Source organism: Ranitomeya imitator, chromosome 10, assembly GCF_032444005.1.
Source record: "Ranitomeya imitator isolate aRanImi1 chromosome 10, aRanImi1.pri, whole genome shotgun sequence".
In the NCBI taxonomy this organism is placed as follows: Eukaryota; Metazoa; Chordata; class Amphibia; order Anura; family Dendrobatidae; genus Ranitomeya; species Ranitomeya imitator.
Genome location: NC_091291.1, coordinates 122,444,079 through 122,469,124, shown reverse-complemented (window position 1 = coordinate 122,469,124; position 25,046 = coordinate 122,444,079). Strand labels below are relative to the sequence as shown.

At 45.8% G+C, this 25,046-nt stretch overlaps 1 protein-coding gene across 3 annotated transcripts in view; it reads right to left on the bottom strand.

The window, feature by feature from the left end:
• Positions 1-6,206: 6,206 nt before the first annotated feature.
• The window catches only part of LOC138651952 (G protein-activated inward rectifier potassium channel 4-like), a 40,033-nt gene continuing 21,193 nt past the window's right edge, over positions 6,207-25,046 (bottom strand). Inside the window, exons 1-4 of one of the 3 annotated variants that reach the window (XM_069742602.1) lie at positions 19,596-19,651; positions 18,455-18,766; positions 16,377-17,574; positions 6,207-6,894 (exon numbers count right to left, since the gene is read on the bottom strand). In XM_069742602.1, the coding sequence (XP_069598703.1) occupies positions 6,536-6,894; positions 16,377-17,565 (1,548 nt within the window). In that variant the 5' untranslated portion in view covers positions 17,566-17,574; positions 18,455-18,766; positions 19,596-19,651 and the 3' untranslated portion in view covers positions 6,207-6,535. Of the gene's footprint in view, positions 6,895-16,376; positions 17,575-18,454; positions 18,767-19,595; positions 19,873-25,046 lie in introns of those variants that run through there. The other 2 variants (XM_069742601.1, XM_069742600.1) reach the window with 2 other exon arrangements.

Sequence of the window (25,046 nt, the reverse complement as noted above, 5' to 3'; positions counted from 1 at the left end):
CTCACAATGTCCTCTGGGGCGTGTCTCACAAGGTCCTCTGGGGCCTGTCTCACAAGGTCTTCTGAGGCGTGTCTCAAGAGGTCCTCTGGGGCATGTCTTACAATGTCCTCTGGGGCGTGTCTCACAAGGTCCTCTGGGGCGTGGCTCACAATGACCTCTGGGGCGTGTCTCACAAGGTCCTCTGGGGCCTGTCTCACAAGGTCTTCTGAGGCATGTCTCACAAGGTCCTCTGGGGCATGTCTCACAATGTCCTCTGGGGCGTGTCTCACAAGGTCCTCTGGGGCGTGTCTCACAATGTCCTCTGGGGCGTGTCTCACAAGGTCCTCTGGGGCCTGTCTCACAAGGTCTTCTGAGGCGTGTCTCAAGAGGTCCTCTGGGGCATGTCTTACAATGTCCTCTGGGGCGTGTCTCACAAGGTCCTCTGGGGCGTGTCTCACAATGTCCTCTGGGGCGTGTCTCACAAGGTCCTCTGGGCGTGGCCCACAAGGTCCTCTGGGGCGTGTCTCACAAGGTCCTCTGGGGCGTGTCTCACAAGGTCTTCTGAGGCGTGTCTCACAAGGTCCTCTGGGGCGTGTCTCACAATGTCCTCTGGGGCGTGTCTCACAAGGTCCTCTGGGGCCTGTCTCACAAGGTCTTCTGAGGCGTGTCTCACAAGGTCCTCTGGGGCATGTCTCACAATGTCCTCTGGGACGTATCTCACAAGGTCCTCTGGGGCGTGTCTCACAATGTCCTCTGGGGCGTGTCTCACAAGGTCCTCTGGGCGTGGCCCACAAGGTCCTCTGGGGCGTGTCTCACAAGGTCTTCTGAGGCGTGTCTCACAAGGTCCTCTGGGGCGTGTCTCACAATGTCCTCTGGGGCGTGTCTCACAATGTCCTCTGGGGCGTGTCTCACAAGGTCCTCTGGGCGTGGCCCACAAGGTCCTCTGGGGCGTGGCTCACAAGGTCTTCTGAGGCATGTCTCACAAGGTCCTCTGGGGCATGTCTCACAATGTCCTCTGGGGCGTGTCTCACAAGGTCCTCTGGGGCGTGTCTCACAATGTCCTCTGGGGCGTGTCTCACAAGGTCCTCTGGGGCCTGTCTCACAAGGTCTTCTGAGGCGTGTCTCAAGAGGTCCTCTGGGGCATGTCTTACAATGTCCTCTGGGGCGTGTCTCGCAAGGTCCTCTGGGGCGTGTCTCACAAGGTCCTCTGGGGCGTGGCTCACAATGACCTCTGGGGCGTGTCTCACAAGGTCCTCTGGGGCCTGTCTCACAAGGTCTTCTGAGGCATGTCTCACAAGGTCCTCTGGGGCATGTCTCACAATGTCCTCTGGGGCGTGTCTCACAAGGTCCTCTGGGGCGTGTCTCACAATGTCCTCTGGGGCGTGTCTCACAAGGTCCTCTGGGGCCTGTCTCACAAGGTCTTCTGAGGCGTGTCTCAAGAGGTCCTCTGGGGCATGTCTTACAATGTCCTCTGGGGCGTGTCTCACAAGGTCCTCTGGGGCGTGTCTCACAATGTCCTCTGGGGCGTGTCTCACAAGGTCCTCTGGGCGTGGCCCACAAGGTCCTCTGGGGCGTGTCTCACAAGGTCCTCTGGGGCGTGTCTCACAAGGTCTTCTGAGGCGTGTCTCACAAGGTCCTCTGGGGCGTGTCTCACAATGTCCTCTGGGGCGTGTCTCACAAGGTCCTCTGGGGCCTGTCTCACAAGGTCTTCTGAGGCGTGTCTCACAAGGTCCTCTGGGGCATGTCTCACAATGTCCTCTGGGACGTATCTCACAAGGTCCTCTGGGGCGTGTCTCACAATGTCCTCTGGGGCGTGTCTCACAAGGTCCTCTGGGCGTGGCCCACAAGGTCCTCTGGGGCGTGTCTCACAAGGTCTTCTGAGGCGTGTCTCACAAGGTCCTCTGGGGCGTGTCTCACAATGTCCTCTGGGGCGTGTCTCACAAGGTCCTCTGGGGCCTGTCTCACAAGGTCTTCTGAGGCGTGTCTCACGAGGTCCTCTGGGGCGTGTCTCACAAGGTCCTCTGGGGCGTGTCTCACAATGTCCTCTGGGGCGTGTCTCACAAGGTCCTCTGGGCGTGGCCCACAAGGTCCTCTGGGGCGTGTCTCACAAGGTCCTCTGGGGCGTGTCTCACAAGGTCTTCTGAGGCGTGTCTCACAAGGTCCTCTGGGGCGTGTCTCACAATGTCCTCTGGGGCATGTCTCACAAGGTCCTCTGGGGCCTGTCTCACAAGGTCTTCTGAGGCATGTCTCACAAGGTCCTCTGGGGCATGTCTCACAATGTCCTCTGGGGCGTGTCTCACAAGGTCCTCTGGGGCCTGTCTCACAATGTCCTCTGGGCCTGTCTCACAAGGTCCTCTGGGCGTGGCCCACAAGGTCCTCTGGGGCATGGCTCACAAGGTCCTCTGGGGCGTGGCTCACAAGGTCCTCTGGGGCGTGGCCCACAAGGTCCTCTGGGACGTGGCTCACAAGGTCCTCTGGGGCATGGCTCACAAGGTCCTCTGGGGCGTGGCCCACAAGGTCCTCTGGGGTGTGGCTCACAAGGTCCTCTGGGGCGTGGCTCAGAAGGTCCTCTGGGGCGTGTCTCACAAGGTCCTCTGGGGCGTGGCTCACAATGTCCTCTGGGGCATGTCTCACAATGTCCTCTGGGGCGTGTCTCACAAGGTCCTCTGGGCGTGGCCCACAAGGTCCTCTGGGGCGTGGCTCACAAGGTCCTCTGGGGCGTGGCTCACAAGGTCCTCTGGGGCGTGGCCCACAAGGTCCTCTGGGGCGTGGCTCACAAGGTCCTCTAGGGCGTGTCTTTAAGACACTCTGCATTATTACCCTGTAGTTTACACCCTCTTGGTAAACACCCTAAAAATTATCACTGAATAAAAATACCCATATCTCTGGAACTGTATGACGGATTTATATATCTAAAAAAAGGAATACTCAGGGAAGCAGCAGGAATATAATAAGAGTGAAAAATAGGCGTTTAAGTATTTTTTGTGAGCTTATCAGACCCATCGTCTGTGTGTGAGAGGTTCTATATAAATTGTGTAAAATTAGAAGGATCCACAGCTTCCATGTGTGACCGGGATGGGCCGATTTATTGAAATAATCCCAGCTTCTGACTTTACTGAGTATATGGGCAATGATTGAAGGTCCGATCCATGGGATTACAGTAGCATGTAAAAGTCTGGGCACCCTTGGTCAAAATTACTGTAATTGTGAACAGTTAAAGTTAAATATGACACATTTCTTTTATATGTTAGGCAATTGATATATATTGTCATTTTTTATGTTTTAAAAATTACAAAAGGGAAATGGGCCCATGCAAAACTTTGGGCACCCTTGGAGATTTGTGTGCTCAGATAACTTTGACTAACGTTTCAGGCTTTAATTAATCTGTTAGGGTTATGGCTTGTTCGCTGTCATCGTTAGGAAAGGCCAGGTGATGCAAATTTCCCAGCTTTATAAAAGCCCAGTCTCCTCCTACCTTGTGCCAAACACCAGTAGCCGTGGGTTCTTCTAAGCAGCTATCTAGCACTCTGAAAATGAAAATGCTGGAGGCCCACACAGCAGGAGAAGGCTATAGGAAGATAGCAAAGTGTTTTCAAGTTGTCCTTTCCTCAGTTCGAAATGTAATTAAGAAATGGCAGTTACCAGGAACACTGGAGGTCAAGATAAGGTCTGACAGACCAAGCAAAATTTCAGTGAGAACTGCTCGTAGGAAGCTGGAGGGGCAAATCAGAACCCTCTTGATTGCAAAAGACCTTAAGAAAGATTTAGCAGACTTTGGAGTTGTGGTACATTGTTCTACTGTTCAGAGACAATGGCACAAATATGGCCTTCATGGAAGAGTCATCAGAAGAAAACCTCTCCTGCATCCTCACCATAAAATTCCACATCAAAAGTATGCAAAAGAACATCTTAACTAGACTGATGCATTTTGGAAACAAGTCCTGTGGACCGATGAAGTTAGAATAGAACTCTTTGGTCACAGTGATCAATGTTCACCATAACAGTAATTTTGACCAAGGGTGATCAAACTTTTACATGCCACTGTATACTCCAGTCAGCCCAGAGTAACTTTTACAGCAGATATTACTGTTGCGGACATCTTGGAGAAAATGGGGCTCATGATCTGCACCGTACGGACATCTGCAGGATACACTGATATGTTGCATATTTTGCAATTTACGCTGCAGCTCTGTTTCGTAGGACGTTCCATGAAACCTCATTCACATGCTGGTACTGTAATTCACAGTGGATTAATTTATGCGCATAATATATTCGCCCCCTGCCAGTTGACACCATATATTTTGTTGTTTTGTTTTTTTTTAGCTTCTCAACCAATTAATTTTATTGTCGTAATGCATCTAAATGAATATAATTACAAATAAATTATTTTGTGTTTGCATTTCTACATGTCTCCATGTCACAGACTAGAAATGAACCCTGTGTAGTCCGAACCAACACTCACGCTCTCGCCCGTCTCCCCAACTGGTGGTTTTAGAAGGAGTCCAATAAATACGTAGGAAACACACAGGTCTGCATAGGAGCAGCCAACTCTTTTCAGATTCATCGGAACAGTTGAGAACATTGGACGTGTATTTCAGGCATAATCGGTCAGGCTGTACGTTTCCCGGCTTTTGCGAGCTAGTGTTTTTCCGATAGTTGACCCTTTTTTTTCCGATAGTTGACCCTTGTGCCATCTCTTCTCTTCTAAGTGATGCCGGCACCCGGCCGTCCTCATGATGTAGAATGGAACAAGACTCATCAGACCCGGACACCTTCTCCCGTCGGTCGGACGGCGGTCCCGATGCTTATGTGCCCGGTGTAGGAACTTTTGGCAGTGTCGGCATTGGCTCTCGGACGGGTCTACCGATGCACATCCCTACGATACATGCTACAATATGCTTTGTGCGCTGACACTTTTTTACTTTTTCAGAAATTTGTAGGACAGTAGCTCAGCTGTGGGATCGGACCAGGCAGGCTAGCATTGGCTCCCCATTTACATTTATGAGCCTTGTGCACCAATGACCCTATCGCTTACTTACCAGTTGTCTCTTTTTGGGGCCCCTTTTGGTAGCTGCTCTGCCGTTTTGGAGCTGCTCTGACCCATTCCTCATAATTTGGCCGATGTCAAAGTTCTTTATATCCTTACTCTTGCTCATATTTCTTGCTTCCAACACATCGGCCTCAGGAGCAGACTCTCCACTTACTGTCTAATTTATCCCATCCATTGACAGGTGCCATTGTAATGAGATAATATGATAAACGTCGCCTGTCTGTGGCTTATCGTAACGGCTGATAGGAGCATATGAGCACGTGGAGGCGGTATTAGGTCTGACCGCGACGTTCTGACTGACTGCGGGTGTCCTGACTCGAACTCGAAAGCCTGGAATATGCTGAGCGAGACTGTTGTGTTCATGTTAGGAGACCTGCAGGCTGTACATTGCGGTCCATGCTTGAACCATGAAGAGGGGTTGACTAGTAAAACAAGTTATCGCTTATCTAAAAAAATAGGTGAAAGCTTAATGATTGGTGGGGTTTTGACTTCCAGGTGCTGCACTGGTCAGTGGAATGGGACACTTGTATGCCCATTAGAATGCAGCACCAGTGCACAAGTCCAACCACAACTCCATTCATTCTCTATGGGGCTTCCGGAAAAACCCACTCGGAAGGCCCTTAGACAGACCGGAGCTGTGATTGAGCATGTGGACTGCCAGTCCGTTCTAACGGGGATAAAAGTTCCCCATTCTGTCCATCGTTGCAGGTCTCAGTGGTCAAACCTCCACTGATCAATACGTTTTCACCCAGCCTTTGGATAGGTGATCATTTGTTTCCTGCAGACAACCCTTTGAAGGACACCTCCATAAATGGGAAAACTTGGCTCAACCGAGGTTCTCTGATAGCTGTTGCCCGACTCCTATTTCTGTAGCTTATATGTAGGAGAATAAAAGGATCGGCAGTTGGAATTCCAACGTGAGGATATTTCTCCCCCAACATCTTCTGTCTGGGGATAGTCAAGTGACCGATATTAGTAAGTTTGGCCAACTTTAGTATATTGTGAATAGAGACCTTTAGAAACTGTATTGTCCTCCATGATGGTATCACCTTCTTCGATGGATAAGCAATACATTTTTTTATGCAGAATACCCCCATCATATTACTTCTTGGTGAACAGAAGCATAAATTGAGGTCTACTATGACCACCGCGTCCCTGAAGTCACGGATGAAAAGTGTTCTGCTTTAAGACATACTTTAATAATCTGTGACTGAATGTAGGGCACACAATGATGTCAGATGTGACTCGAGAAGGCATGACTGCATGAAATAATAGAAGGGGGCGTAGAAATGGATAAGGGGTTATTACAAGGTCCTGACGTGTAATGAGTTCACTTACCCGTGCAACAGGAAAAGACACTTGGAATGAGAGCAATAACAGAATATTTAGGTTGAGGTGAGAACGGTTTCGTTAGAGGACCAAGACTCTTCTTACTATGGAAACACAGTTCATAATAAAGTCTCCCTGCCATCAATAGTTTAACATTGGCAACTAAGGAGTCTTCTATCAGACATCAAGGTCATTGCTGTCAGACTCTTGGTTCCCTTCAGCAATGGTGGGAAACTCTATTCTGTCCTGGGTCTGCAGTGAACCGTCCCCAAATCCTATATTTGGGTCCCCGGGGTTACCCTGCTGAAACATGTTGTCCCAGTAGAGGCTGAGGCTCGACCGGTCATTCTGTTCATTCTCCTTCAGTTCGTGCATTTCCTTTGCGCTTCCCCATGGCGTTTGGACATCAAAGGTCTTATCAAAGTGGCTGTAGTCCACGCGGAAGGCTCCTTTCTCCAGAGTCATGCAAGGCTCAAACCGGTGACCCCACAGTATCTCATCCTCCGTGTAGGAAGTCTTGGCTTGACACGTCATACCTTATTTCAGGGAGGCACAGAATGGAAGAAAGGGTTAATGCAGAATCTGATAATATATCTGTATTCATTAAAGAGGAGCTGGGGTTTTAATTTTTGTTTAATACATCAATATGAGAATAAGAAACGTGGTAATATATCTTAGAAGAGAAACCTGATTCTTTCAGTCTTAAAATTCCCAATTTACGGTTATAATCAGTCTCCAAAAATTACAGATTTTCCTTTCATGGAGATAGAAGATGACTGTTTGTTTCATAAAGTTGTTTTAAATATCTTCATCTAGCTCCTCCCCTCCCACATCCATAGAATTATAAAAGTACCAACTGTCATCTCCTATCTCAGTAATGGGGAAATGTGTCTTCACTGCATACAGATTTTTACAGATGAATGAATGAATGATCATTGTCAATTCATGGGTTTGGTCACCCCTGGTCAAAATTACTGTTATTGTGAACAGTTACTCAAGTTAAAGGTGAAATGATCTCCAAAAGGCCAAAAGTTAAAGATGACACGTTTTCTGTGTATTTTACGGAAAAAAAAAATATGATGTGATTTTTTACATTTTAAAAATTACAAAAATGGGCCGATGCAAAAGGTTGGGCACCCTTGGAGATTTGTGTAGTCAGATAAATTTTGACCAAGGTTTCAGACCTTGCTAAGCCTGTTAGCGTTATGGTTGTTCATTATCATCGTTAGGAAAAAGCCAGGTGATGCAAATTTCCCAGCTTTACTAAAACCCAGCCTCCTCTAACCTTGTGCCAAGAAACAGCAGCCATGGGTTCTTCTAAGCAGCTGCCGAGCACTCTGAAAATGAAATGGTGGAGGACTACAAAGCAGGAGAAGGCTAGAAGAAGAGAGAAAAGAGTTTTCAAGTTGCCCTTTCCTCAGTTCGAAATGTATTTAAGATATGTCAGTTAATAGGAACAGCAGAGGTCAAGATAAGGTCTGGAAGACCAAGCAAAATTTCACTGAGAGCTGCTTGTAGGATTGTTAGATAGGCAAAACAGAACTCCCTTGACTGCAAAAGACCTTAAAGGTACCGTCACACTAAGCGACGCTGCAGCGATACCGACAACGATGTCGATCGCTGCAGTGTCGCTGTTTGGTCGCTGGAGAGCTGTCACACAGACAGCTCTCCAGCGACCAACGATCCCGAGGTCCCCGGTAACCAGGGTAAACATCAGGTTACTAAGCGCAGGGCCGCGCTTTGTAACCCGATGTTTACCCTGGTTACCAGCGTAAACGTTAAAAAAACAAACACTACATACTTACCTTCAGCTGTCTGTCCTCCGGCACTGTGCTTTCCTCTGCACTGTCAGCGCCGGTCAGCCGGAAAGCAGAGCGGTGACGTCACTGCTGTGCTTTTCGGCTGGCTGGCGCTGACACAGGATGCAGGAGGAGTGCAGAGGAAAGCAGAGCGCCGGGGACAGACACGGAAGGTAAGTATGTAGTGTTTGTTTTTTTAACGGCCCTGCGCTTAGTAACCCGATATTTACCCTGGTTACCAGTGAAGACATCGCTGGATCGGTGTCACACACGCCGATCCAGCGATGTGAGCGGGAAGTCCAGCGACGAAATAAAGTTCTGGACTTTCCTCAGCGACCAACGATCTCCCAGCAGGGGCCTGATCGTTGGTCGCTGTCACACATAACGATTTCGTTAACGATATCGTTGCTATGTCACAAAAAGCAACGATATCGTTAACAATATCGTTATGTGTGACGGTACCTTAAGAAAAGATTTATCAGACTCTGGAGTTGTGGTAAATTGTTCTACTGTCCAGAGACACCTGCATAAACATGGCCTTTATGGAAGAAACATCAGAAGAAAACCTCTCCTCACCGTAAAATTCTGCATCGGAAGTATGAAAAAGAACATCTAAACAAGCCTGATGCATTTCAGAAATAAGTACTGTGGACCGATGAGGTTAAAATAGAACTGTGTGGCCACAATGATCAAAGTTATGTGTTGAGAAAAAAAGGGCACAGAATTTCAGGAAAAGAACATCTCCCCAACAATTAAGCATGGGGGTGAATCAATCATGCTTTGGGGTTGTGTTGCAGCCAAGAACTGGAAGTATTTTCCAAGGAAGAATGGATGAAAATCTCTCAAACAAGAATAGAAAGACTCAATGCATCTTCTCCAACCTGACCGATAAATGTATTGATCTTCTTCTATGGGCCAAATGGACTTTTTAGGCCTCCGTAGTCTCCAGGTCCCCAGCGCGGCATCTCCCATTACAGACACAGGTTGCATGATACATTGTGCTTTCTTTGCTTTTCCTCTTTATTTGAGATATTTAAATCATTACCTTTTGTCAAAGAAAATAAGTTGTGTAACTCTGTCGGCCGTTGTTTATGTCATTTGTGTCTACGTGAGGCTATATAAAATTTGTGTTGTGAAAAAAGATATCCACGAAATTAGTAGATAGGTAAAATGTGGACACTTCGGTCTTTCTTTTCTCCAAATCCACTGTTGTTGTACTTTATCCTGAAGCCTATGGGCCTCAGTAATATTCAGCTTGCAGGATAACTCCATACTCAGCAGTTTTCATGGTGGAAGCCAACGCAAGGCTCCCCTATTCAGTAGTCGTTCTTCATCATCTTGCCTGATCTGCACTGGTCTGTATTAAAGATGTTGTAGCCAGATAAAAAATTTTACCAGGTGCATGAATATTGTGAAGATAGCAAACTCCATCATACTTTGGTGGTCTAGAAGTGTCACTGGACCACTTAGGCCTGTGATTGGCTGTAGATGTCAAGAGACTAGAATGGAACATCACAAGAGAAACAGCTGCAGCCAATCACTGGCCTCGACGATCCTGTGACACTTCACTTTCTGGCTCTTGATCCATGGGGTAACAGTAGGTAAGTTTTTATTTCATCAAAGCCCTAGGTAAAATTATTATTTAGCCAGGACAACCCTTTTACATTTACATTCCTAACTGTGTTATTTAAAGACACCTGACACGTTCTTCTGGATGTATCCAAATAAATTTCTAAGGAGCACAGTGTCTGAAGACGCAAGCTGACGTAGGACAACATTCCGGTAAGGGCAGGCATAGCAAATTAGCTCTCCGCTAGGACGAGGAAAGCTGGCTCTCTAGCGCCACCTATTGAAGATGGCTACCCTGTAAGTCAATGTCATAACCATTAAAGGGGTTGTCCACTTTCTGAGGAGTTAAATGCTTGTATTCTTGGCTAAATGATGGAAAACCGGGCCAAACGGTGCATAATTTTAAGAAAACTAAATTGCAAAAAGTATTTTTATTCCACTAAATATTTGGATACTTTTACTTGTCTCCATCTGTTGTCCATAAAAAATGAAGATCAGGCGAAACCCTGACGGCATCTGAGTACAATGAGGCAAATGGGGGCAAATGTTTGACCCTTCTCTGTCGTGGTGTCCAGCTTAAAAGATGGAAACTGCTGGAAAAAAAAGTGTGAAACAGAGGCTACAGGTGCAAACTTTTGACTCTATGTCCTACTCATTGGCTCAATCAGGGTTTTTTTTTTATATCCTATTTTTCTGGGATATAAGGCATGAGCCCCTGGTGAAGACTCATGCGTGGTGTGAAACTGGTCTAAAACTATGATCATGCAGAGTTCATATTTGCGCAAAAAGACCAGATAGTGGGAAAAATTATATATATGCCCCTAGATGGAGTGTACAAGTTGACACAATGTATTCAATGCCGCCTATTATTCATTTACCTGTGTGTCAGGATGATGCCGCAGGGATGGTGGTTCCAAGTATGGAAGGTCCTTGCGGTATGCACTAGTTTGTGCGCGCCAGATTCCACCAAGCAGAAAAGGCTTCCTTACTGGTGGGGCACCGTCCCGACCGGAGACAGACACCCCTGTTCGGTTGGTAACAAGTTACCGCGTGTAGGTGTTCCCGGTCAAAAGCCGGCGAATAGCCAGCAAGGTGCAGGAAACTGCAGGACCTTGCGTGACGTCACCGTCATGTGATACCTTGTGATACCTCACGTGACTGGCTATGGCTATGGAGCGCCCTAAGGACCACAATCCAACGCGTTTCAGAATCACTGATTCCTTCGTCAGGGATGGTCCGATGGGCTTTGTGGGCGCTTTTTATATCAGCCTAATCCTGCCTTAGGTGTTAAAAGCAAATAATTCGATCTCACTATTTAACCCATTAGGTATCAAAGTGTTCATCTGGAAACCCCACCTTATGACAATAAATTTATGGGCCATCCTCTATCTCAGCACAATGGGGGATCGATCAAAGGCATAAAGGTAACTGGAATAGAGATCATTAAAAAAAAGTTGGAGGAGAGGCAATTTCATCCACCAGATGTCCAGAGAAGAAAGTAGGTGGATTTTCCAGATTAACGCTTTGATCTGAGCTTTTGAGAGTTTGGCATGGGCCATTGTTCATGGGTGATGGAATTTAACAAACCACTTGGCCTATTCGGACATTGACGGCAATGTGCAGTCTGGCCGCTGGTCTCCTAATAAAATTTGATAGGTATATCTAATACTTCTGTGCTAAGGGTGGGAGATTAGAGGCCGATCTGTGCACAGGCCAAGTTTCTTGGACCACTGAATATGAGGTTGATTGGGCTGATAGAACAAGCACTTATAAGAACACTTGTTCTCGATCATCGGCCCATACGATTCTGACAAACAAGCCAAAGCTCTTTCCTTGCCTGGTTGGATCATTTATGAGGTCATGAAGTTAGAGGCATTCCAGGGGATGTGCTGCCGACAACGAGCACGCCATATGGGGACACAACGATGGCGCTAACAATCATTGCGTCACTGTTTTCTCAGACTTTATGGGAGAGGATCAGAAATGAGAGCCGCTTGAGTTGTACAATCCTCAATAATTAAAATTGCAACAGAAAGAAAGAGAAGTCATGGAACTACAGATATCGCAAGATGGAGACATGTCCATGATTCGCAGATGATAAACAAAATTGGAAACACACTTTTCAAAACATCTTGATTTATTCAGTCTGGAGTCTGAACGCTACGTGCACTTACTACAGCGTCGGCTGCTCTCGATAAGATTATTAATCTTGGGCACAGTGCATGAAAGCGGAGTTGACTGTCAGTGCTGGGATCGCATGGTTACAGCCTTCGCTCATTAGCGATCACTGAAGCCGCTCCGTCCGTGCCTCTAGGTTGCTGAGAGAAATGCAGTTCATTTTCCCCTGGCAGCGGGGCTTTCAGGGTGGCGGCCACACATCCTTAGAACACATTTAACCTGAAGATTAACCCCATATCTGCAGGTTATAGCATTTTGATACACGTCAGATTTCCTTAAACAATAGATCAGTTAAAAAATGGATGAAACTTGTACGGAACTCTGACGTATGCTACATTCATATGGTACTTCCTAGTGCTGTCCTTTTTTTTTTTCTCGAGCAGCGCACCAACCCATACTGCTTCAGAGAGCCACACACACAACAGCACTTCACTAAAAATTAATCCAAAAGTTACCCAAAGTGAATAACTACTCAATTCACTATGGGAAGGGAATCTGTCAGCAGGGTTTTGCTATCTCTTCTGAGAGCAGCTGTCATGCATCTGGATTTGAACAGTGTATCCCGTGCTCTGTAGTCGGCGTCTCTTTACATTGAGCCACAGTAAAGACGCTCTGTTCTGTTATATTTTTACTGTCAGTTTTGGGTAACAAGTGTTTCTCACTTACTCTGTTTGTCTGTCCTATCACCTTTTGGGTGCAGCTTTATATACCTTCCCCTACTGATGTTTCCTGCTGGTGATAGACTTTGTTGGATTCATTCACTTTGCTGTAGTTTGTGTTAGTTGCAGTGGTTTTGTGTGTGATTCCTTTATTTCGTACAGAAATTCTACTCTAGCGATACTAGATTCTGCTGAAGACAATCAGGATAAGCTGCAGGCGAGTGGGGGCGCCATTGTGTTATTTTAGGGTGCCATCCTCAGCGGTCAGGCAGGGACAGACCAGGGTCAGAGAAGGTTTTTTTCCAAGCCTGGACAGGGTTCTGTCAGGTACAGGTATTTGTCTCCATGGATTGTACACTACCTGTGTGAAGGTGCTTTACCAGTTATAACAGAAGCTTAATATAGGAAGAGACCAAGATTCCAATGGTGTATCACATAGCTTACTCGGTGCCACAGTTGTCATACAATCAGAGGTTATAGATGTAGCATCGACCTGACCTGCCGACACCAGGTTCTCCATGTACATTGCATATTGACAGCAAGCTGCTACTCAGTGCTGGAGGTGTGGTTGGACCAGGATGCGTGAGAGCTGTAGTCCTGTAGCGATCTCCTGCTTATGAAGCACTGAGTGTATTGAAACAACAGCACACAACCTAATAAGTGATACATAGCTGGAATCAATGTCACAGCCCCTACCTCATGCTGCCCTCAGATTACATATCAATAACCTGCTGACAGATTCCCTTTAACGCTGATAGAACAATGCTATTGTGCACTGAGGCGTGCACATATTGGCAAGATTGGTGGCCGAGTACGGCGGCACAGTTGCCCGCATTATAAGCACATAGGCACATAGGCACACCCCTGGCCTCCATTCAATCAATATGACAGCCGTTCGTGCATCCCTACAAATTCAAGGGTTTCGCTCCAAAGGGACCAATCAGGATTCACAAGATTGAATCAGTGACGGTATATTAACGTCAGTAGGGTCATCCATTGGGACCAATCGGAAGGTGCCGAAAGCAATCACCCCCCCCACCCCAATAACAGATGTCAGATAGAAAACCTACACATCAATCCTTAACTACGGGACCCGAAAATTTCTGTTATTTTACAATCACTACAATATATAATCCAGATGCAATGAAATTCCACCCATACATGCTTTGATTTTTTTTTAAAAAGAATCAGGGCTGTAAGGCTCCGCATATGTCCTATTATCATCTGGTTTACCAATCAGATTCCGTCATTTAAGTCTACGGATATCTCTGAAATACTGAAATACTGCGGAATGACTTTGTACTTCACAGTTCCTTCTTAGAATCTTCCATTTTTATCTGATACATTAAGACCGGGGTCACATAAGAGTATAAAAAAGTACAATGTTCATCCTGAAAAGTGGGATGATTTTTTTTCTCACTTATCATCCGTCTGCTGTCAGTGTACAATCTGTTTTTTAGTCAGCAATTATTAATCTCAGGACCATTTACAGTTTCCTATATTACAGAATTGCAATTTTCCCATAAAAATCAGGTGCCGTACTGATGGTCCATATGTCATCTGTGATGCAGTGACCCATGTTACAGCCAGGGGGCGCTGTATGTGCTCCTCAGGATATGCATGGAGGCGTATCTGTAATGGTGAGGGTGAAACAGTGACCGGCAGGATTGTAAATGGCCGGTATGTGTCACAGAGGGAGTCTGCGCTGTAAGCCTGAAGTAAGGTTGTTTTGGGACCTGTAGTCCTACAAGTATTTGTGTTTGTTTACTTATAAGGAGGCTTGCAGGGTTAGTCGGAGAGCCGAGCAGGTCTGGCTAACCACCCATCTATGGGAGTGGTTACAGCTACATAGTGTGACCAGGGCTTGGGTCACATGTTCAGAGTGTATAGACCAGAGTGTGAGGTCCTGAATGCCTGTGTGTTGGAATGTCCTGGAGTTGACTGGATTCCTGGAAGCACATGTTGAGACCATGGACTGAAGGCCTGTGTGTTGGAATGTCCTGGCGTGGACTGGATTCCTGGAAGCACATGGTGAGACCATGGACTGAATAGTCAATGTGTTGGAATGTCCTGGAGTGGACTGGATTCCTGGAAGCACATGGTGAGAACATGAACTGAATAGTCAGTGTGTTGGAATGTCCTGGAGTGGACTGGAATCCTGGAAGCACATGGTGAGACCATGGACTGAAGGCCTGTGTGTTGGAAGTTCCTGGGACTGGATTTCCTGAATAGCGCACGGAGAGGCCATATCTGCAGAGCCTGGGACAGCTACTGTGTTGGGGAAGCTACAATTCCTACTGCCGGTCTGGACTATCTGAGGTGCCCTGGTCACAAGGACGGTGATCCCAGTGAGGCAGCTTTTCCCTGGGAACCAGGACTGACAGGAGTCAGTGTGTGGAGCTGGAGCTCCTGTAAGGTAACTCCAGATAAAGGGGGTTACGGGCAGAGAAGTATCTGCCATTGGAACAGACTGTCGGTGGTTAATGTGTTCTGTTAATGTAAATAATGAACTGTTCGTGGTGCGGTTTATGATGTTTAATAAACCGGAAAGACTGTTTATGTGGAAAAACCGTGCCTGAGTGTTTTACTCCTGTTGCCAAACGAGTTTCCCCAACCCACTCAGGTAGCGCTATCTCACACATCCAATTTTGTTTTAAGCAATCATCTGATTTCGGAGTGAAATCGCACCATGCTGCAATTTTTATCTCACGCCAAAAACAGCTGACAAAGAAAATGCGAATCTGCACTGCCTCATTGAATATCATTGGTTCAAGAGTGCAATCCCTTTTTTATCAGATTGCACTCTTCCGAGTTATGTGGGTGACCCCTAAGGGTACCGTCACACATAACGATATCGTTAACGATATCGTTGCTTTTTGTGATGTAGCAACGATATCGTTAATGAAATCGTTATGTGTGACAGCGACCAACGATCAGGCCCCTGCTGGGAGATCGTTGGTCGCTGGGGAAAGTCCAGAACTTCATTTTGTCGCTGGATCTCCCGCTGACATCGCTGAATCGGCGTGTGTGATGCCGATTCAGCGATGTCTTCACTGATAACCAGGGTAAATATCGGGTTACTAAGCGCAGGGCGCTCACCAGTCAGTGCGGGAAGCTGAAGGCGAGGGACATGACCAGACACCGGGAATGTAAGTATGTAGTGTTTGTTTTTTTACATTAACAATGGTAACCAGGGTAAACATCGGGTTACTAAGTGCGGCCCTGCGCTTAGTAACCCGATGTTTACCCTGGTTACCCGGGGACTTCGGGATCGTTGGTCGCTGGAGAGCTGTCTGTGTGACAGCTCTCCAGAGACCAAACAGCGACGCTGCAGCGATCAACATCGTTGTCGGTATCGCTGCAGCGTCGCTTTTAGTGTGACGGTACCTTAAGAGTCAATAGATAAAAAAAAAAAGTTTCGACAGTCTACCTGATTCAGTGAAAAAAAAGAGATAAGAAAAAATCTGATACAAATTGGAGTACACTTAAGAAATAGTTGGTCTTTTTCTCTCAGATGGTGACACAGTATTGGGTCACGCACCTTTGTACAGTAGCACAGTTACCAATTTTTGCGTAAATTTCTAAAATGGTCGAACAGAGGGATGGCACAATGTAGAGTACTATTAGGGCGCATTCAGATGTCTGTGCATATCATTCTGAGATCGGACCATAAGGTCCATGCATTGTAGGGCAATCTCGGAGAAATTTGCATGGACGTCGCAAAGCACCCTCTGAGATACTTTTTAATGAGAAATACAGGCATTTAGTAAACCAGACATGTCAGCAAAGTCTCCTCTATAGCTTGTCTCTTACCTGTGGCTTCAACAATGCCTTCAAGTATTACAATAATTTCAAACTGCTCTCGCTTCAGCGACTCCGCAGACATCTCCCAGAATGGACTGTGGTCATTAATGAAATGACAGATGATCTGAGGTTCCACCAGGAAAAGTCGGTCCTCTCCAGTATCATAACCAAGGTTAATTTCTGATTGCTCCAGTGGAATAAACTCCCCTTCCTTTGTCTGTCGTGATTTGATGAGTTTGGCTCTTATCTTGGCATCTACCATGTGGCTATCTCGTAGATCTCCGATCCTGAACATCAAGCAAAGCTTTTCATCTCTGTGGGACACCACACATTTCTTACTGAAGATCAGGGTCTCGGCTCTCTTTTTGGGCCGTGAAATTTTAACAAACATACAGCCCACCATGAGGGCATCAATCACCGAACCGATTATTGACTGAGCCATGAGCAAAATAACGCCCTCGGGGCAATAGGCAGTTACCATCCGGGTGCCGTAGCCGATTGTCCGTTGACTTTCCACAGAGAAAAGTAAGGCAGAAAGGAAGGAGTCAACATTGTCAATGCAAGGCTTCCACTCGGGATCCCCAATGTGATTCACGTCATCTCTAATCAAGGCGTCCACAAAATAAATAACCCCAAAACCAACCCAGGTGACGATATAACATAACATGAATACAAATATGAACCAACGATACTTTAGATCCACAACAGTGGTGAAAATGTCCGACAAAAACCTCTTCTTTTCCTGTATGCGACCAAGGTTAACCCTACACTTGCCGTCCTTGGTGACGTATCTCTGACGTGTCTGCCGATTAGTGAGGTTGAAGAGCTGACGGTCATCGGCCATGAGCTTACATCGCACCCTGTGCGATTTAGTGGTGACTGGAGCGGAGACGACACTACGGGTTGGGGTTTTACTTCGGTTTGGGATATTTGGAACACTAAGTGCGTGTTTCGTATGCCAATTTGAATTGGCTTCATTTACGGGCGTCTCCGGCTTGGCAGCTCGTTGATAACGAGGTAAGTCTTCAGTATTAATAGTCACACTAGGCCTAGGCTTGGCAACAGGGTTGACAGCACCCGTGTTTGTTTGGTCCACAGCACTGAATCTCCTTAAGTTTGAGATGATGCTGCCTTTCTTGGGTGGAGGGAATTCTGTTTTTTGGTGATAATCTTCACAAGACGTCACAGACATGACCATTGTTTCAGGCTGTTTGAGAACATGGAAAATGAAAAGGAAAATAAGCAAACATGTGAACATATAATTAATCACATAATTAATTAAAATTAATTGGCTGTAGATGGATAACCCCTCCAATTATGACTTTGCTATGGCCATCTTCTAAAATGGAGAACTCCTTCTCTAAGCCCTGGTGACCGTCATGCAACCAAAAATGAACGGGCAACAATATGATCTAAGGAATGGTCGTGTCAAATTTACTTGAGCTGTGTTTTAATAGAGGGAGATCTTGACCAGGCACGTTCTCCATATACTTTTTAAAAGGTCTATACAAAGGTAACTAACATTTGAAAAAAAAAACTTCTAACTAATCAAAAGTTTTGATCAATGAGACATAAATCTCCCTGAGAAAATAGAGAGCATAGCAGCGCTCTATAAGAGCCAAAGTATATGCAAACACTGAATGCATGAGATCTAAACTGTATTGTTACTAAATAAAATTACAACACCACAAAACATCGAGAGAGTTAGAGCAGCAGTACTGCAATCTCCGAAACGCTCTGCTCGGAAGCAATCATTTGCTCTTGGCATTTCAAGACGTTCTCTCCACCGGATTCTTCATGATGAACTGAATTTTCACCCGTATAAAATGTGCGTGGTCCAACATTTGTCAGCATGGGACTATTTGACACGGCGGACCTCTTGTGAAGACATGTTAGCAACGATACCCCGTGACGCAATTGTGTTTTTTTCTGATGAGGCACATTTTCACCTCAGTGGGTGTGTAAACAAACAAAATATGCGTTACTGGAGTGAAACAAACCCCAGAGAAGTTCACGAGAGCCCTCTGCATTCGGACCGCGTCACTGTGTGGTGCGCCATATCACGAGTAGGCATCATTGGTCCTTACTTTTTTCAGGATAATGGTCGTGCCATAACTGTGAACTCCGAACGGTACTTATCTATGATACAGGATTATTTTCAGCCGGCTCTTGAGGCAATAGAACTAGAGGATACATGGTTCCAACAGGATGGTGCCACTGCACACACAGCGAGGGTTACCATGAATTGTTTGAGGCAAATGTTTCCTGGACGGCTTATCTCTTTGAGGGGAGATGTGAACTGGCCAGCACGCTCACCAGATTTAGCCCCATGCGATTTTTTCCTTTGGGGTTACCTGAAGTCTAAGGTGTATATCAACCGTCCCAACACCTTGGAAGACCTAAGGAACAATATTGAAGCTGAAATTGGCAGAATACCAGTGGACATGCTTGTTAGAGTTCATGAAAACTTCAGAAAACGTATGCAGCAGTGTGTGGATAGCGAAGGTCGACATTTGCCAGATACACTATTTAAAACCATGTAATTTAAAAATTCCATTACTGTTCAGTATAATTAAAATATAAAATAAATTTTTCTAATGATCATAATTTTTTTATTTCATTCCCAAATCAGCAAATTATCGCGCTCCACCCTGTATTTACAAAAAAGAAGTTGCAAAAATGAAGGTTCTTAGCGCATAAATTGGCCAATTCATGGCTGCCCATCACCCATGACAAGGTGACACTTCTCTGATGGGTAACTACTTTGATACTTATCAAACATGCCTATCCTGGGCTATTAGCCTACATTTTAAATGGGCAGATAGAAATGAACACTAATTAATAGCACCCTTTGGCTGATGGAAGGAGTGCAGAGTCAGAAAAGGAGGCAGTCAACACCTCCAATAGTGAACAGAAAACAAAAACCTGACCAGCAGTCATTGCAGCTTACGCCTATTCACATTTTATGGAGGTGCTGGTCAGGTTTGGGTTTTCTGCAGTTTACTATTGGAGGCGGTGACCAGCCCAGGAGAGTCATGTTTGATAGGTATCAGAGTAGTTACCCATCAGAGAAGTGTCACCTTGCCGTGGTTGATGACAGGTGACATTGAAGTATTATCAATATTTCCTTTGCTGATAAAACTTTATGTGCCAAATTCTCAACCTAGTCCTTGTTAGGTACAATAGAGTTGTGAACAAATCATTGATATATATATCAATAAAAAGTACCTTTTGAGGGAACGTTCCATATCTGTTGTTGTCTGTCGGTGGCCTGGGCAGATAGGCTAGCATGTGCTTCGCCGTAGGAGCCTGAGCTGGAGGAATGGAGTTTCTCCTGACTCTTGGGTCATCTACTTTCAGCCTGGACTCATTGATGTGATTTCGCAAACAGGGCCCATTAGGCTGATGCAAGTCCATGCTGTTACTGGCAACAGCCAACGCCATTGTGGCTCAGAAGATGACCATGTAGGTTTAGGCAAGAACATGGCACCTTCTGTCTACGTTCCTAAAATAACAGACAGGAGAACTTATGAATAATACACTACAGGAGTTATGTCCAATATTTTCTGTTACTTAAAAAAAAATACCATAATCACAAATGCCACTGAGGATATTACGAAATTTCGATGAGGTCTCAAGTATTCATACGGTGGTGGAAATAGAATTGTATTACTGCTTCGCCTTGAGCAAGGCTCTATTTTATAGATCAAAATATTCTCTTCCTGGAAGAATACTTATGTTCCAATTTTTTTTATGTAGACTTCACATGCAACCCAATGGTCAGCATGGTCCAACTGTAATGCAGTTACAGTGTATTTAGGATGCAAGCCATACGGATTCCAAAATATGATTGCGCACATGTGACATACAGATGTAATATTTTCATATAATATACTACTTCTCTTTGACATCTCTCGAGCTACATCATTTTAAACCCGACCTACCAGCTCTTCTGGAAAGTCCAGGTGACCTCCTAGATTCCTGGGCTGGTTGGCAAACCTCCTGGGTGTCACCAAATCCTCCCTAAACCACCCAGAAAGTAGGTTTCTTGGGACCTTGTTGGTGCCTGAATGCATTTTTAAAAAAAACTGTAGGCAATGTATTCCCATTAAATTATCTGAACACGTCCACCCCTCCAAAACAGAAGGAGCTGAGCACGAATGGGCAAACGTGGCACTTCTTCAGCCTTCTAGCTACTTTCCAGTACCAGTGTCAGGAAAAGAAATATTTATTTTCTGTGTACCGGGTCCTCTTTCTGAAATGTCTCTTGACCACTATGAATCCAGTAGGCCATTAAGTGTTGGAGTGACCCAATGAAGGTTCAGCCGTACACATATATTTGGTATAAATGAGCAGGATTGGGCTGGATTAAGATTGATGGAGGAACCTGGACAAAACTTTTAGTAGGAACATCTATTCCACCTCCCAACTCTGTATTACTCCTTATTGCAGCGACTCCCGTAGACAAGCCTGTCGATCACTTTTCGGCTACATTGTTGAGCCATCAGGAGAACTTGGTCAGATGCACATCGCTATTTGTGTTGATAACATAGGAATGTTTTAGCCCTGGCACCACCCCAATCCTGACCAGAACAATCCATTTGTGGACAGAGTATCTATAAACATTGCCCACATTTGCTGGGATTTGTTTCTAAAAAATAGTGACGTTCCCGGCAAATTTGAGACAGTTGGTTCAAAAGAACTGGCCTGGGAAATGAATATGGGTGTTGGTGCCCCTCTATGTTTCCCAGATGGTGACCTGCACCTTGTGACCTCCCTGCAGTCCATCCCTGTTTCTGACATTCTATAATATGGAGGAAGATACAATTTCATCTTCTAGTTATGAAGATCGATGATATTGATGATCTATCCGTGGTAGGATTGGACACCCTCCACTCCCACCAGTTGTGTGTTACTAGGTCCCGTGGACGCTGGTGTTAGGAGGCTGTAGCCCTATACACCATGAAGTGGTCATTACCGGATACTGGAGCTCAGATCACATTTATGTCAGTAGAAGCTGAGTTGCAGTACATCCAAGAATATCCACTAGACATTGTACAGAGCTGTGGGGTTCTGGCTTTCTATACCATGGACTTCCGGAGGCCAAATAACCTGGTAGCACCCGATCGGTGATGGTAGCGAGTTGTCCGACCCCCCCACGATCTGATATTGGTGTCCTGTCTTAAGGCTGGGTCATCAATATAGTCCTGGACAGACCCTTTAAAGAGCACCTAAAATACTGGACCCATCTCATGATAAAAAAAAAAAATCCTAAAATTGTTAAAATTCCAGCCCCATAGAAAACGTAGATAAAAGTAACAAACAATATTGGAAAGACCTACATAACTCTACATATGTAAAAGACAAATTAAACTAAAAAAAACAACATAATATTCATAAAAGCCAAAACATCTGTGCTCCAGCGTCTAAGCCGCCTCTTACTGGATAGAGGGTCTTCATTAACACAGAGCATCGCTCTATAAATGACGCATGCATAATCTATGCGGAAAGAGAACAGGTTTAGGGCCCGGATTATGAAGACCTATAATCCCCAACAAATGAGGCCTGAAGCTCATCAAAAGCTAAGATTACTGTGCAGATAAGGCAGGAAAACCCATGCTGGTGAATGGCCGTCCCCGCACAATCACGCTTTTCTTCTGCACACTTGATTTCTGCAGGATTTACTGATAAGTTGCCATGTTTCGCGGCTGGAGGTGAATTTTGCTATTTATAAATTCTAATTTGTAACTGGTAACCAGTCTGAGCTGGGATCTCGGAGCGAATCTCACGTGTTCGCAACGTGTGCATAAACCGCTGTCCATGTGCATCTAATGGGAAAGAACGTAATCTGCAAATATCGCAATGGGTTGCTCTATCCAATCGGAATATTATTGGGGGCATGCCCTGCTTGAGACCCCTATCTTTAATAGTAGCCTAGTAGCCACATCACAAAGCATCGCGTGCCTTGGAAGACACACCAGGCATGACTGTATGTTCTATCTGAGCTAAGTGCTGATTAATTGCAATTGGAAACAAAGACTTTTTTTTATAAGTGAGACGAATCGAATTCTATGGGAAACTGTTGTGGGCATGCTCTGTGACCTGTGCAGGAGTCACTGTGCAGGTGTCACGGGGCTACCGTGACAGAGAGGTTCCAGAGAACCGCAGCGCTCTGGGCCTCGTTCATACACAGTGAACAGAAGCTCTTCACCTGTATTCTGACCTGGCTGCTTTGTGCCAGCAGTGCAGGAGTTAACCTTGTTGCTGAGTTGCTGAGATCTGGGTCTCTCTCAGCTGACGTGGATTTTGTAATCTGATCCTCTATATAGACCCAGTCCTGACTTCAGCTATTGTCAGTGATCAGTTCTACTGCCTGGCTTGGAGGTTGAAGGAGCGTAGTGTTGGTGTTGGAGGTTTATTTACAGAGATTGGTGTCTGCGGTTTTGGTTGCATGTTTAACCTGTTTTCCTTCCTAGTTTATTCCTTCTCTTCCCTTCTCTGTGTTTCCTCTGTGGTTGTGTGAGCATTTGGTGAGTTTGAGTCTTTTAGTTACCTTGTCTGTATACCCTGTTATTTGTGGTATTATTACACTGGTGCAGTCCACCTCCTTTGGGGGGAGAGGGGGCCACTGATAGGGCCTGCACAGGAGACAGGGATACGCTGACAGCTCAGGCCTCCTAACCATCATAGGTACCCCTGAGATAAGGGAAAGCCAGGGCGCCATTAAAGTGGTAGGGACAGGTGCGGGTCCCAGTACGCCGTCCTGCCCCTTTAACGCCATTTATGGCGTGACAGCAGTAAAGAGAGGAGAGAAACTGTGATAAAACCTAATGTCAATGGTGGATTTTGCATTTTTTGACCCCAGACTTAGGATAAAAAAGACATGCTTCATTGCACTCCTGTCCAGCACGATAAGACTGTTGATAAGTGATCGGAACAGGAAGTGTCGGACTATTTTGAGGATTTGGCCGGTGTCACACTTGCGAGTCCAATGCTAGAAACTCGCGCATCAATACCCGGCACTGCCGCCGGCATTCAGGACCGGAGCGTGTGGTTGCATTTATTTCTATGCAGCTGCATACTCCAGTCCCGAGTGCGAGAAATAGAAAATTAAAAAAAAAAAACATTTTACATAAAAATTTGATATAAACAATAAGTCACGTTCTTGGTAATAAGTTCCCTTTTAACATTACAGCAGAGTAATTTTCATGAAAGCTGTCACATTGAACGCACATATACAGTAACACTTTTTTGGTCAAACTGGTGGGACCATAGATGAGCAAATTATTTTGAGGCGTATTAAATTTGCTTTAATTCTGTTTTTGCGATTCTCTGCGTAGGAATACGGCAAAATGACAGCAGCAAGAATTTTGGTGAACTCAAAAGGGCCAAAATGGGGTACAATAAAAAAGATATATAATGCCTGTCACTCCTATCAGCCCAGTCTTTTCTTTTCATTCATCCTGTCGCTCCCTTTGGTCTTCTCTTCTAGGATCATTGGAGCTTCTGGCACTGACTAGGTCTTGTAAAGTACGTCATTACATTGCGTGAGGCCTATTTTATATTTTAGGCTCACATCATGTCATGAGATCCCAAAGCCTACTGAGCACTGAAGATACTGTCAGAAAAGACTAGACTGGAGGGAGGTGAAGGTTGCCTGAAGAGAAAACTGGACTGGAGGGAACAGCATGATGCCTGAAGAGAAGACTGGACTGAAAGGAGTGGCAAGATGCCTGAAGAGAAGACTAGAAGACTAGAATGGAGAGAGCAGCACGTTCCTTGAAGAGAACTCTGGACTGGAGGAAGCAGCAGGATGCATTATGAGATGACTGGACCAGAGGGAGCAGCAGGGTGCCTAAAGAGAAGACCGGAGGGAGCAGCAGGGTGCCTGAAGAGAAGAATGGCCTTGAGGGAGCAGCAGGATGCCTGAAGAGAAGAATGACCTGGAGGGAGCAGCAGGATGCCTGAAGAGAAAAATGGACCAGAGGGAGCAGCAGGATGCCTGAAGAGAAGACCGGAGGGAGCAGCAGGGTGTCTGAAGAGAATACTGGACTATAGGGGTGGCAATATAACTGAAGACAAGATTGGACCAGAGGGAGGGGTAGAATGCCTGAAAAGAAGACCGGACCGGAGGGAGCAGCAGGATGCCTGAAGAGAAGAATGGACCAGAGGGAACAGCAGGATGCCTAAAGAGAAGACTGGAGGGAGCAGCAGGGTGCCTGAAGAGAATACTGGACTATAGGGGTGGCAATATAACTGAAGACAAGATTGGACCAGAGGGAGGGGTAGAATGCCTGAAGAGAAGAGCGGACCGGAGGGAGTAGCAGGATGCCTGAACAGAAGAATAGACCAGAGAGCAGTAGAATTCCTTAAGAGCAGACCAGACCAGAGAGAGAGTCAGGATGTCTGAAGGGAAGACTAGAGCAGTGGGAGCATCAGGATGCCTGAAGAGAAGACAAATATGGAGAGAGCGGCAGGATGCCTGAAGAGAAGACTAGACTGGAGGGAGCAACAGGATACATGAAGAGAAGATCGGACCGGACAAAGCTACAGAATGATAGCAGAGAAGACTCCGAACCATAGGAAGAAACCATTGAGGGCTAGGCATAGATGAATATTAATGATTTTTTTGTTTGTTTGTTTTTTTTACCAAATGTCTTTCCAGACCACAGAGCAATG